The sequence below is a fragment of the Rhea americana genome, unplaced genomic scaffold (assembly GCF_003343005.1).
Source record: "Rhea americana isolate MKP2758 unplaced genomic scaffold, rheAme1 scaffold_157, whole genome shotgun sequence".
In the NCBI taxonomy this organism is placed as follows: domain Eukaryota; kingdom Metazoa; phylum Chordata; class Aves; order Rheiformes; family Rheidae; genus Rhea; species Rhea americana.
Genome location: NW_028185672.1, coordinates 338 through 14,578, shown reverse-complemented (window position 1 = coordinate 14,578; position 14,241 = coordinate 338). Strand labels below are relative to the sequence as shown.

The 14,241-nt window shown below is 45.8% G+C and overlaps 1 protein-coding gene across 8 annotated transcripts in view; it reads left to right on the top strand.

Annotated features, from left to right (window-relative positions):
• Positions 1-13,720, top strand: part of FAM13A (family with sequence similarity 13 member A) — a 129,979-nt gene extending 116,259 nt beyond the window's left edge. For 7 of the 8 annotated variants that reach the window (XM_085299934.1, XM_085299938.1, XM_085299937.1 and 4 more), the window contains 5 exons: positions 2,236-2,331; positions 3,910-3,993; positions 8,109-8,305; positions 9,020-9,121; positions 10,177-13,720. In XM_085299934.1, the coding sequence (XP_085156060.1) occupies positions 2,236-2,331; positions 3,910-3,993; positions 8,109-8,305; positions 9,020-9,121; positions 10,177-10,303 (606 nt within the window). In that variant the 3' untranslated portion in view covers positions 10,304-13,720. The remainder of the gene's footprint in view (positions 1-2,235; positions 2,332-3,909; positions 3,994-8,108; positions 8,306-9,019; positions 9,122-10,176) is intronic. The other variant, XM_085299935.1, reaches the window with a different exon arrangement.
• The last annotated feature ends 521 nt before the right edge of the window (positions 13,721-14,241 follow it).

Below are 14,241 nucleotides of genomic sequence, written 5' to 3'. Positions count from 1 at the left end.
TCAGGCCCCATAAAGTTAGCTTTGATGCCTAAATCAATTCTTTGTGTTGTTGCTCCATAGTGACATTCAGATTCTGAAGCATGTCATGTATTTTTCCATTCCCCAACACACCTACGGATTTTTTGCCCGTTCCAAGGCTTACGGGTTGGGAGTGGGGGGCTCGGTACAGAGCGGGGGTGTTTATCTACTTTGAAGTGTCATTAACCAGAGGTCTGGTTCTCAGCCTCAGCGCTAGTCTTTTCATAGCTCTTTTTCTACATAGCAGAGACTGCGTGAGCCAACAGTAATGCTATGACTTGTGTTATACTAACTGTTAACATAGCAAAGCTAAGAATGATACAAGCACAATAAGCCAGCAGATTTCTCCAGTTTTATGCTTGATTAAGATCAATTAATTGCAGAAAAATTTTCAAAGTTTGAGACAGCTTGCTAGTCAGTGCAATTGAATGCAGACACGTCAGCGCAAAACTCGGTGCGGAGTGTGCTGAACGAATGGCGTGCTGCTGGTCGTACCCCTCTCATCAACACAAGTTGCCTGCTCTTTGTTCTGCCCCACAGACAGGCAGCTCAAGGTCGTCCGGTGTTGGATTCGGGCTGCTCTTCGGAGGTCTGGGACACACAGGCTCTAGAACTTAGGCACCCCTTCTCAGACTCGGGATGTTTGCATTGCATCCAAACAGGAAAAAAAGGTCTTCCTTCTGTTCCTCCCTGTTCCTCTCTCCCTGAAGTAAGAAATAGAGTTGGGTATCATGATGAAGATGCTACCTCCAAATTATCAGTTCATCTGCGCCAGTCTGACTCCTGGCAACAGTTAGAGCATCTCTTTTGCCCTTCACAGGCCAACACCCTCTGCTGCCTCAGAGAGATGATGTGAAAGCTTTAAAAATCCTAGTCTAGTGAAAATTAGTTGCGGACAAAATAAGAGAATGATTTCAGTGTTCACTGTAAAGTTTCTGCCCTGTCTCAAGCTGCTTTGCCTCTCCTCCTATTTATGTTGCAGAAAGGGAGGCTGTACAAGCTCAGTAGGGGTTGCGCTGATGCTGTTGATTTTTACAAGGCAGCCGTTCAGATGCTCTGCTGATTAGCAGCAGTGAAAAGCCTCGAGGAAGGTAGGAATTTCATCAGAATCAGTTAAAGCTTCTTCTCTTAAGAACTTTATAATCTCAAGTTAGACAAAAGATCTAGTGGAAGGACAGGCATAGGCGTAGTCGGATAATGCTGAATACAAAGAAAGATGATGGTCAGTTTGGTTCCACTGAGCATTTTGTTTGTTTGTTTTCCAGTCCTGCGAGCGAAATAGACCTCCGCTTCCTTGCCACAAGTATTTAGTCGGACAGACCCTTACTTTCCCTCACTGTTTATTGTCTGCTATGGGATTAGGTCTTCCCTTCTGCATTTTCAGTACTACTGAGATTTTCTTCTTAGTTTGGATCTCAAAGAAAACTAGAGTAAAATGAACGCTGGAAGATTGGAACAGCAATTCTCAAACAGGGGGAGAGTGCAATGTACAGCTAGGAGGAGTGGACTTAGGGACAGAGAAATGTAAGGAAGATTCAAGGTGGGCAGCATAGTGTTATCCTGTTTCCTATGTGCCATACAACCCTAATACCTTCATCCTATCTGAGCTCTGTGGTAGCTCTTCTTCCCAGCAAAGTTGCTTGGAGGAAGAGTGGCGGGAAAAGGTAACGAGTTAAAAAGAACTTCTGGCTTTGAGAGGAAATTAAAAGGAAGAGCAAAGCAGGAAAGTCAGATTTTGTAACTTTTGTGAAGTTGGTAGGTTAACCTGCCCTAGGAAAGCCTCCTTGGGGAGACAGACATTCATTGCAGCTCCCTTCTCTTTTCCTGGGTCGTAAACACTGCCTCTGAGATCACCACCACAAGATTGAGCGTGGGAAACCTCGTGTCGTGCCTGACGATGATAGACATAATTACAAGCACAGTGGCTCTATGGGTGGTTTTGTGCTGTGGGCGTATGATATCTAAGCTGGTTTTTTGAATCTCCTGTCTCACACAGCCACATTACAAGACACCCGCAGCATGGGTGTTGCTTAACCTGGAGATTGGGGCCCATCTGGGTGAGGAGCACTCACATTTCTAATTTCCATGCTATTGCTACTGGACCGTTGTCCTTGTAAAATTCACTTCAAGCCTCCTCTGACTAAGAGTGATTACAGAAACATGCATTAGAGAGTGGAGTATCTTGCTTCATGGATCTCATTTCTTTTTCCTTTTCAGGTTACCAAAAATGAACGGCAGGTGATGAAGCCATTGTATGACAGATATCGCTTGATCAAACAGATTCTCTCCAGGGCCAATACCATTCCTATTATTGTGAGTAGAAATTTTTTTTAAGCGGCTATTTGTTTGGTTTGGAGTTGAGAAAGTAGGGGAATAGCCGCACCTTTGCGTACAACACCGTCACAGAGGCCAAATCCCAGCTTCCCTTATCACCCAAAGACCGACTAAATAAGAGTGAACCACTGATATTCAAGATATTGAAGTGGGCAAAATTGGTCAAGGGACTCCAGTGTCATGAGTCGTGGGGCACATCTCACCTCGTATTGTTTCCCCTCTTTCCATTGGGCTGCTGCTGTTATTTCATCACTTTCTGTTTGGCTACAGCTTCCCTTCCCTTCCCAATCCAMCCTCAGAGCTGTAGGGCTTCATGTTGGTTGGTTGCGCATGATAAAATGCTGTATTGTTGTGTATTACGATTGTGTGGGTCCTACAGCAGGTGTGATTCTACTCAGCTGAAAGTAAGTGCCAGCAGCCTCCTAACTCTTGACCTGTGTTAAAGAGATGCTGCAAGTGGCAGATACTCCCTCATTCAGGCTAATGCTTTGGTGAGGAAGCACTGACGCTAGTGTGGAATCCAATGCATCCCTCTAGTGAGCAAACAATCTCAAATTTTTAAGAACTTTGATATGCCACTTTTAAAAATATATATATTTGACCTAAAAACTACATCCAGAATCCTTTCGGCCCATCTGGGGAAAGGAGCTGTTTTATCTTGGTTGCTGCTTGCTCCGTCTGTAATGTATGATCCCTTACTCTTTTGCTGTTGCCAGGCAGCACTCGCGACCTGGCTGCTAGTTTTTGTAGACTGCCCGCTGAAGTGAGTGGACCGGCACAGCATTACTCAGTGCGGTCAGACACACTGAGAGGTGCGTTTTTCTGCACGTAGCGGGAGGTGGTCCTGCATTTAAAACAAAACGAAAAGCTGTTCTTTGAGTATGCAAAATACTCCCTAGGGTGTGCTATGAAGATAATATTGGCAATCAGAAGGAAGAAACCCTCTAGCTCTGCACAGGCAGTTTAAGGTAGAACTATCAAAAGTGAGCTCAGGTCCTGTTTAGATGCAAAATTGAAATTGCGTGGTGGCTAGCAGAGGAGAGAGGAGAATGGTTTTCCCCARCCCCTCTAATGAGAACTGTGAGAGGTTCCTGCTGAGGCAGGAGACATTTGAAAATCCGTATCTATGTCTTTAGGCACTTCAGTGGGAAATCAGGCTCCTGGAAAGCAGGCCTGGAGAATTTAACTGGGCTAACACCGTAAATCYGGAGAGCCAACCAAATGTTGTGTGTGTGCCTGGGCCTCAGGCTGGGCATTATTTTCTTGCAGTCTTCACTTTGTAGTTCCTGCCCAGCTAGTATTCCAGCATCCAGTCATTTTGCTTGCATGTTTGGCACTGATGTCCCTGGCTAAGCAACATCTTGAGAGAAAACAATCCAAGCTTCAAGGGGTTTGCCAAGCATATTTTTCTTCTTTAAGAAATAGATTTCTCTTGGTGATCTGGTGATGAGCTGAGAGAGAGTGAACGAGTGAGTGAGAATGAACAGAGAGCAGGAGAGCAGGTTGTGGAGGAGAAAGGGGTTCATAATATAACATACTTGTTAACACCTGTCACAGGGTTCCCCTTCCAGCAAGCGGAGAAGCCCTTTGCTGCAGCCAATTATCGAGGGCGAAACAGCTTCCTTCTTCAAGGAGATAAAGGTGAAGACCTCCAGCTGCTAACTAATTGCTCAGTTTGCATCAGTTCTCCCCTCCTACCAATGAAAGAGAATGATTGATTGATTGATTGATTTTTTCCATCAGGGTTGACTTTTTTGCAGTGTCTTCCTGAAAAATCAGTAGCTGCTTTAAGCCTCACCAGTTCTGAATAAATTCTTCCCTCTGTTGTTGTAGCTAAGACTACAGTATTTCCGTGGCTTTGCGTTCTTACCCTTCCYTCTCCTTCCCCCGCCACCTGCACATAATATATTTTATTTTGCCAAAACCTCACAATTATCTGTTGCACCTTGGCATTTTTCTTCTTTCCCCCCTTCCTTTTTAATAATGCTAGCTTGTTTTGTGGTAATTTCACTCTGAAACTCTGTGGCTTGCACACAGCACCATGGCTGGAATGAGCTCTCACAGAACTAACACTTGCGCGTGGAGCCAACCAGGGAACTTATGGGATCCACACCTACTCCCGTTCACACGCTTGTTTCACCTAGGGCTCTTTTCTCCCGCCTTGTAAATGGCATTTTTAACCAAGGCAACATCAGGACGGAAATAAGAACAACTCAGTTCTGTTGGTTAACGCTTGATCAGATTTGGATGACAGCATCATTGCGTTTCTTTCTTGTGCTGCTGAGGGCTAGTAGTTCTTAGCGGTGAAGATTGCTGTGACAATATTGGGCCTCCTTCCTCTGAGAAGGAAAGTCCAACTGCTGAACAGGACGAGTAGCGTGCAGCTGGGCCCTGGCTTGCTTTTGTTGCCGTTGCAGTGTAAAGGGAAAGAAGGCGCTTCAGCATGCTTGGGTCATTTGTCTGTTATCCAGCCGGAGCTTGGTTAGTGGTATTGCCGCAACCCTGGACACCTAAGGTAACTTGATTATAAGGCAGTTACGGTAGATTGTATATTAATGAGCTATTCCAGGCACATATTCATTAAAACCGAGTTGCAGACTGAAGCGTGTTAAACTGCTCTTTGGAGGCTGTTAATTGTCACTGAGCTCTCTTCAGTATTTTGTAGGTGATTGGTGCATCAGATCTGTAAGGAAGGCTTGTTTTTCTTTTTTTTTTTTTTTTTTTAGTGTGTCCTCTATTTTTCATCTGCGCTTACACCCAGCATCAGAACTTAGAGCCGACATTTGTGGTGGTCTTTCATGTCTAGCCTGGCTAGCGCTGAGCCTGTGAGGTGCCTTGGCAGCATCTCACGGCTCAGAGGTGTCATGCAGGAAGCATAGATCTTCTCAAGAGCCCTGGTGTGTCTGAGTGCAGCTCAGCATGACAACCTTAAGCTTGCTAACCCTTAAATGAGACCCTGCGAAGCTGCACAAGGCTGCTTTGAACCGTACAAAACCCTCAGAATTGAACAGGAAATTGCCAAAAGACCAAAAGTTTGTCCCCTGCATAGGTAAAACGACAAAACGCGGACAGAGTTCTATCTCGGCAAGCCTTAGTCGCCGTTTCTTATTTAAGCATTCAGGACAGTTGAGGGACAAAAGCCTGAAGTATGATTTGAGGTGAAGCCTTACAAAACAATTGGGTAGAATATCTTGAATATTGTCTGTGTTTAAAAAAAAAAAATCATTGGGAAGTTTGCTTGTTTGCTGGAAACAGTGATGACTGGGATACTCTGGAGATTTTATGTTTGAGGCTCTGGAGTTTAAATGCCTCGTGATTGCCTAGAGATCCGAGCAGGTGCCAGCCGATCAATGAAGATCATTTTGGCTTAAGGTGAAATGACTGTGCAGATTTAAAATCAGACTCCCATTTGGGATTCCTTTAAAGCAATGCCCTTAGATGGCCATTCCCACTAGATATGTTAATAAAAAAAAATTTAATTTACCCTTTTCTTTTTAAACAGCAGTATGCTTTAGAATGTCTTGTGACAGCCAGATGTAGTGTTCTGGCACTCAGGTCTAATGGGGTGAAATTTCTACGCTGTCTTTTCCTCCCATGGGCTCTCTTTCTCAGGAGGCTCATTGGTGAGTTCTGGGTCACAGAAATCCTGGCTCAGTCAGCATGTGCACGTGGCACTCTGGAGCGAGGCAAGCGAGTGACCTGCCATGCTGGCCCTTGCGAGCTGCCTCAAATTCAAGGGTGTTTGCAGGGAGGAGGCCGTTGCCAGATTTACAGATTCGAGTTACACAGAGACTTTGCCGTCTCTTTGTGAGCAGCTTGTCACACTGCTCACAAGAATTGCACTTTCCTTTCCCTCCAGGAGCTGAATCCAGAAACTCCTCCCTCTCCCGGGAAGGGAAACAGGAGCTCCTGCTTTGGTGCTTGAGAAATGTCCCTAAAAATAAAGCGTACAATTTTTACCAGTTAGGACGACTAGCAAAGCCTCGCCCACGCAGGAGCGGCCGTCTCTCGCTCTGGTCCTCGCTGCCGTTACCAGCAGTGCAGGACAGCGTGCATCGGGTGCTGGAAGTGGCTGCGAGTGACCGTCTCCTTTCCTCTCCTTTCCCTCCCCCAGCCCGACCTGACGTTGTCAGCAGGGTTTTAAAATAGTACGTGACTGCGGTCACAGCACCAGTCGTTCTCTTGAAAGGCTCGGTTTTATGCCTTCTACTTAAGCTACATCTAATCATATGATAAATATTGCTTTAACTCTCACCAGTTCCCTGCAGATTTTCCTAAGATGTTTTCAAACTTCTCTGTATCTTTTATTATTGTTGCTGCTGTTGTTACTGTTCAGAGATTCTCTTTCCAGCTGATCTTTTCTTCATCCTCAAGCCTCCATCTCAGTTGTAATTCTCAGCCTGTGGCTTTGCATTCTGTTTTCATGGCCTAGAGCTCTACCACAAGAAGAAAACTCTGTGCAAACTCTGATCTCATTCTATTGTGTGCACTTATAAACCATTGACTTGGAGACCATTTAATGGGACTGGCATTAAATGCCACCAACTCCCAACGTTCCTTTCTCACTTTGGGCTTTAAGTATGGGTGAAATCTCTTACGAGTAATTGAACTCTTAGCAAGGAATCTGCAGGAGAAAAGTAAAGAAAATAGCTTCTTGTGATCCCCACGTAGCAATGTATGTTGGCTACATACATTGGTTGTTACACTTGAAGATTTTAGTGATGTTAGCCCTCAAAGGCTTTTAAAGCTATGAATATGCTTAGATCCTTCCCCGTTAGTTACACGGATGTAAAAGTCTTCTTCAAGAGGCTTCTTGTCCATTTACTGTCTTCTTCTAATGTTCATACCTCATTCTTTATAATAAGGTTGAAAACTGTCRTCAAGAAATGTCTCTGTAATTAAGAGAAAACTGGGCACTGTTCCCTGAAAATCCAGATGGTTCCTGGACGGTGTCCCAGGACAAGTTCTACGCTGAGAATGCTCTGAATTAGCAATACAAGTGCTGCGGGGACACCTCCAAATGTTGTGCCCGAAAATTTTGGAAAACATTTAAATATGACCAATCCATCCATGTGCTTTGGAGAAATTACACTAGACAGTTTTTCCACTCCAGTCTAGTGTATTCCAGGTAGATGGCTGATCTCAGGATCAAGTTAGCAACAACAGTGCTTTTACAGACAGTCATCTCCTGTATTTGGCCATCGAATCAGTGATACGAGCTCTCTGATATCGTTGTATGAGCATCCGAGGCGTTGAACTCGCCCATTAGAGAGAGCTGTTGGGCAACATCTGTTGAGAACGCTTCATATTTTAACCTGACAACTTGTATGCTTTCGTGACTACATTGCTGATAGGTGTATTTGCAGGGAAAAGTAGAGGACACAGGTCTGCTTTAGATTTTGTGCATAATGGCTGTTGATCTAGAAATGTTTTTACTTGTATCAGAATATATAGATTAAACAAAGCGATAGGTGGCTAAGAACTGCAGATTTTTTTTCACTCAGTGTTGTTGCGTTGTGTCTCCTTAGTCAACCTGAGCTGGTTGTCACAGCTTTTCCAATAGATGCTTTGGGTACAGACAGCCTTACTAGTGACATTCTAGTGTATTGTATTGCTTAGAAATTGAAGTGCTTGCTCTTCCTACCCACTTCTTTTCATATCTGTTCCCCAGTGCATGTGGTGAAAGAAGATACCTGTTTCTGACAAGGGAGGGAGTAACATATTCTGTTATGGGGGTGCTCTGTCCCTCTCTGCAGGAAGAAGAGGAGGGGTCCGAGGAGGACAGCAATCTGAAGCCAGATTTCACAATTACTGTGAAAACAGATTTCAATGTGCGTAGCTTCTTGGATCAACTGGAAGATGATGCCGACGGCTTTGTTTCCCCAGTGGATGATAAGATGCCATCAAAAAGCAACCAGGATATGGGGCTTTCAAATCTTCACGAGGCTTCTATGTATGTTGAATTTTCAGGCAAATTTGAAAAGTTCCTTTTTGATAAGATAGTATTATATTTGTCAGAAAAGCATGGAGGCTTTCATTTTAGCATTTATGTTCTGAGTCAGTATTTTTGGCACTTTATTTTTAAATGCGCTAGCTGTCATGACACGCTTTGGGATGACTTCCTACCCCATCCCGATAACAGTATTTGACCTCGCATCTTTGGGTTCTAGTGCTAAATAGTAGCTCCTACTTCACCCTTGGCAAGTCTTTATCGTGAAAACAACCATGTACTCTGCAAGGTTTTTCGGTCTTTGGAGAGGTCAAGTTGAACTGCCGTTGTTACTTTTAAGTGCTTGCTGTACGGGTCTGATGCAAACACAAACAGGAGGTAACCTTAATTCCTGACCCTTAAATCTTGAGCCTATAAATGTCACCAAGTACAGACCCATCTCCTGCAAGCTGTAAGTTCCATAGGAGTTAGTGGTGAATTATGAAACGCGTGCCTGGCCACCTTAGGGAAGGGGCCCGTCACAATCGCCAGCTTATTAATAGGGTCGTTTCACTGAATTAAATCCAGAGGACTTTCCRTTGTAAATAACGTCAGGATGCCAGGGCTGCCTGCGGGAGCAACTCCTTTGCTTGGTGTCCATTGCTTGTGTAGATTTATTCTGTGTTTCCTGTTTTAATTGTGTAGATATGTATAATCTTGTTTATTTAAACCCAACAGCCCTGAACTGTTAGAGCAGCTGCAGGAAGTCAGGGAAGAGAAAAAGCGAATCAGAAAAAAATTGAGAGAGTTTGAAGATAATTTTTTCCGGCAAAATGGAAGGTAATAATTTCTTAACTATCACTCTGTCTTTCAGCTACTCTTCATCTGTTTGGCATCTACAGACGGCTCCAAATATTGAAAGCTATATGAATTCAGTCTTACATATTTCAGCAATGTCATTATTGTTTTACCCACATTCATTGCAGCTGCCCATTATAGTAATTATTTTTCAAAGACTTTAGGGATTACAGCTGTTTGTAAACATTGTCGTAGGTCGAGCAGTAGGAACGCAGGTATCGGTTGTGAAAATCCAGCCGCCTTTAGCACAATTGATCAGAGTGATGGAAGAGTTGCTCTGTAGTAGATTTTTTTTTTCCCTCCCCCAAGGCTATAGTACGTTTAGATCTCTGTCGTAGTCTTGGTGTTGACACAGGTTTAACAGGTATCTCTGTTTAACGGTGGCTGTTTGTAACTGTTTTGTATTTAGAAATTGTCTCTCGTGAATGACCTGATAAAATGCGTTGAGATATTTCTGTGCTTTTAATTATCTTGTTAGCTTCTTGTCACCGGCCATCATCCTTACAGGTTCTTGTAAAAGCATTGAAAACTTGAGACAAGTTCACATCAGCTATTAAAAATCTGATCAGCTATCTTCTTCCCTTTCACAGATGTGCATATTCATTAAAGTGGTGTGGTTCCAAGCGGGAAGAAGCTGTATTTTATTTTGCTCTGCTAGCAGAATAACCTTCTGCTGGCTGGCTCCTGAAATAGAAAGAGCTGGGTTTTTTTCCTCAACTCTTGTGTAGAAGCTGGTAATTTCAGTGAAGTAGGGCACGTTTCGAGTAAGATCTTGTATTTTGAACTGTGAGATTCCGTTCAGCCTCAATAGCAAGTGTCCTACATTTCATTGGAGTAGCTTGTGTGCCCCCACCCCTTTTTTTCCCCTCTCTCTCAAAATATAAAAATATTTTGATTTTGTCCCATTTTGGGGAGTGGAGAAAGGCAAGCTGTTCTCTAGGAATGCCTCTCAGCGTTGTTGGTGGGGGCAGAGAGAGGCAGCTGGGGGGAGCCGTACTGGTACGGAAAGCCTCATGGCCTGCTTTCTCTCCCACTAGGAACGTGCAAAAAGAAGACCGCACTCCTATGGCAGAAGAATACAATGAATACAAGCAAGTTAAAGCCAAGCTGAGGCTGCTGGAGGTCCTGATCAGTAAAAGAGATATTAGCTCCAAGATCATGTAAAGAAGGGGATTGTTTTCGCCAGTAAACTGAAAAGAGACAACACCAAACGGACGAATGCATGAAGCAAATTCAGCAGGAGCCTGGCTGGGGAGGGTTGAGTTGCTCCCTGGGAACTGAAAGGCTATTTCCAGAGGTGGGAGGGGAGGAAGGGTGGCTTTCCATCRCTCTTGGGACTTGCTTTTGTCCTCTCTGTCTGCAGGCCAGATGCCCAAAATGAAGTTTGCAAGTGTAGGAGATGCGATGCTGTGCTCAGAGACTGAAGGGATCCTTCCGTTTTGATTTGCTTACAGGTCCTGTAATATTTAGAATATCAAAGCCAGACTTACTCTCCCCCCCTCCCCCCCGGATATCATAGCAAGAGACAAAATAGGATGAATAGTGATTAAATCATCAAATACCTTCCATTTTAGTTTACCAAACAAGTGCCCTGAGTGATCGAATGCGAAGGCACAGGTCAGGTGGCACCAAGACTGTTCTCTCATAGCTCCATTAAAGGTTAGCTCAGACTTTTAGCCTGACCATTTGGAGTCCAGCCTCTTCTGTTGCCCCACATAAATGCTGGAAGACTGTCCTGGTCGGAGCCCAGGGCTGACCTGAGTTACTGTCTTGCCCAGGCTTGACCTGGGTTTTCTTCTCACTTCTTTTGACTGCTAAGTCGATTGGAGTAGAATGAAGTACCTACATCTGATCAGAGTAGCAAAGGAAATTAGCTGTTCAGCAATGTACTYGCCTGCTTGTTCTATGTGGAAGGTGATGCTGTAACTTATGATTGTGTTTGGGTGACAGAGAAAAAAAGAAGTTTTAACAGCTGCAAGTGAAAATCCCCTGGGATTCTGGCAGCTGCTCAAATAAATCTCTGGGGTGAAGTATCTGGAAGACAGATCCATTAATATGTGTGCTTCGTCATCAGGTGCTAACATAAGATCCTGAGCTGAAGAGCCCATGTGCTTGTCGCACATACTTGCTCGCCTAAATTTTGTTCCTTTATGTATGCAGTCGGTGAGACTGTGTGGACTGCAGCGCACTGAAATTGTGATTGTGGGAATCGGAGGCTTATATAAATATATTAGAGTGGAGGATACTGCAGGGAACAAAAAGCTGAGAGCCGTGTTCTGCCTATGCAGAGGTTAGCGCGTCAGGTGCAGAATTTGGCTGTAACCTATTTCCAAATTGGTCTAGGACCTTCAGGAAAGAAAAGCAAAGAAAGGCTGGGAATCAAGGCAAGAAATGCAGCTCCTGGGAGCGGGGCTCGACGCTGGTATCTCAAGGAGCGTTTCCGTGCAGGCTGTTTTTGTGCCGATCCCCGGCAAGCTAACGCGCTACGGCGGGACAGCTGCGATGAAACGCGGTGCCAGTTGTAGCCAGGCACTGCGCAGGCCTCGCTGGCGGAGGCTTCTCCTCCCCCTTTTCCTTTTACGCGCAAGCTGGCCCACAAACGCATCCATTTCGGCTGTGCTACTTAGATCGTTTCCCTCCACTTGGTGCACTATGTTAATGCTTGCAAAAACCGATGCTGAGGGTGTTTTGGTCTCTTAGGACCCCGTAAACACTTCAGAAGACAGCCTTCTCCCTTTGCTTTTACGCGTGCCCGTGAATAGTCTGACCGGGTGCGCACAGCGACGCGCGATTGCTCGTGACAGCAGCCGGAGCACTTAGGAGGAGGCCTTTCCGTGGTGTTCTGCACTGATCGCAGAACTGCCCCTTGCGCAGGAGGTCAGCGAAGGCTGAATTTTATGTTTCCAAAGAGTCCGGAGGACTTGCGTGCTGACCGAGGGCTCGGCTCTGCAGAGGCGCCTCGTCTCCATTGCTTGGGAGATGCCTCTGCAGATCTGATCGGTGGAGGGTATTAGCTGGGCGCACAAGTGGGAGAAACTGCTTTTGAAGATGACTGATTGGAAAGGAAGCCTGGCCGGGGCAAACGCCTTCCTGGAGCAGAAAACCGTGCAGAAAACGAGCGCTGTGCCTTTGTCCTTCAGCCCGGCCTTACTGCCGCTGGGAGCCCGCGGCCGGCTCACTTGGGCTGCTCGAGGTGTAACCGCCGAGCCAGCACGGCTGCTGCGTYGCCCGCTAGCAGCGCGGTGCCGTAAGGAAGGCGGTTCGGAGGGGAGCCGCTGCTGCTGGCTCAGCTCCGTGTCGGTCAGGCCCAGGCAGCCGAGGGCTACGAAGGGCTTGTGGTGAGCGCGTGCCTGAAGCTGATCTCTGTTTGGGTTTTGGCTGAATAAGGAGGGACTAAGTCTCGAGCGCTTTGCTGAATCTGGGCCTAGGCATCTTCATACAGGACGAGAGCGGCAGTTCTCGCCTTTTCTTCCTAGTCATGCATTTTCCAGTGGGCCAAGATTTCCCAGGAGTATGTTTTCTCCACTTATTTTTTAAAAGCCTGTTTGCACTGTGTACTGATAAAAAAAAAAATGTTTTGGTGGGGTTTGCCCCTGACAAATCTTGATAAATGATATGTAGTGAACAGTCCATTTTATTTTTAAACTGGTGAGATTGTAGCATTTTCTGGATGCTTAGTTACGCTGTTTACATGACATTACTAGAATTTCAGATAGTTTATATGAAATGYAAGTACAATTATGCACTTTAGAGAGTTTATATTTTTGAAGTTTGAAAGCTAAAAGTAACAAAACCTGTTATCTGAAATTGTACTTTAAAAAGAAAAAAAACACACTTAGCCATCTCTCCTGTTAAAAAAAACTGTTCTTTTAAATGGTCTTCCCCCTTGGCAAAAATTAATTGTCTGCCTGGTTGCAAAGGAGACTGCCAGGAAGGACCATCGTAGAAAGTAAGTGAATTTTAAAATCCCAATCCTGGAAAGGGACATGCAAGCATTCACGTTCTGTCCAGGGTTTTAAGATACTGTGACTCCTCTCTTCCAGGGCCGAGGAAGCATGTGGGCCTCGCAGGTTGRGGGCTAAAAGACTAAACACTAAGCACTAAAGTACAACGGTGTCTTTTCATCTCCCACAAATGGTCTGAAAAAATCAGTCAAGGGGATTTCCTGCTAATCACAAAACGGTAGCAAATGGTTTTTGCCCCACCAYGCTCCTCTAGATCAATCCAAGCAACAGCCCTATCTTTTGTTTTATAATTTCAGTTTTCCTGTGTGATTTCACCTGTAGGCTTTGGAGTGTACATGCCAACTTCAATTACGTGTGCCTGGAGAACATGTTAAATACAAGACAGTGTGTATTTTTATAAGGTGTGAAGTACTGTACAAAAATCTTCATTATGTGATATAAATAAGCTGTTAGTGCAAGACAGCCTGTTTCCGCGTCACTAGAACGTGGTGCCTGCAGCAGGGCGGCACCACGGCCTGTTGGGTCACCGGCTCCCCAGGAGCTGGGGCTGTTGCAGACACGCACGTTTGTGTATTACTGTGTGCTGGTGTAATAAATGGTTGCGGTTTATTTAAAAGAGATGAACTGGGTGTGGATAAAACACGATTGCGAGAGTTGTTAGCGATGGAGAAGAACATTCTCACGGGTTGCATTTGCTGTTGTTGTTTACTCCAGAGAAAAGAGTCAAATAATGGACGTTCACGGTGAAGGTAGTGTAATTAAAGCATCTTATGCATCTCCTCATCGTCCTGCTAAGACACCGGTGGTTGTTCCTGGCGTGCGCAAGTTCCGGGGGGCAGGCGCTGCCGGAGGGCCTCCCGGCGCGTCCTCCTCCTCGGAGGAGCCGTTGGCGAGGCGGGGATGCAGGGCGGCGGAAGAGGGGCCGAGCTGGGAGCCGGTCCGCGCTCCGAGACCGTTCGTCCAAACCGCGAGCGCCCGCGGTGCCGCCTCCGCTCCGGGCGGCGGGTGAGCGGGGCCGCCCGCACGGCGCCCTCGCTGCGAGGGGCCGTGGGGACCGGGCGGAAGCGTGGCCGCCTGCGCCCGGGCTTTCCCGCGCAGGAGAGCGGGCGCTGGGAGTGGCGGATCCCGTTGAAGACG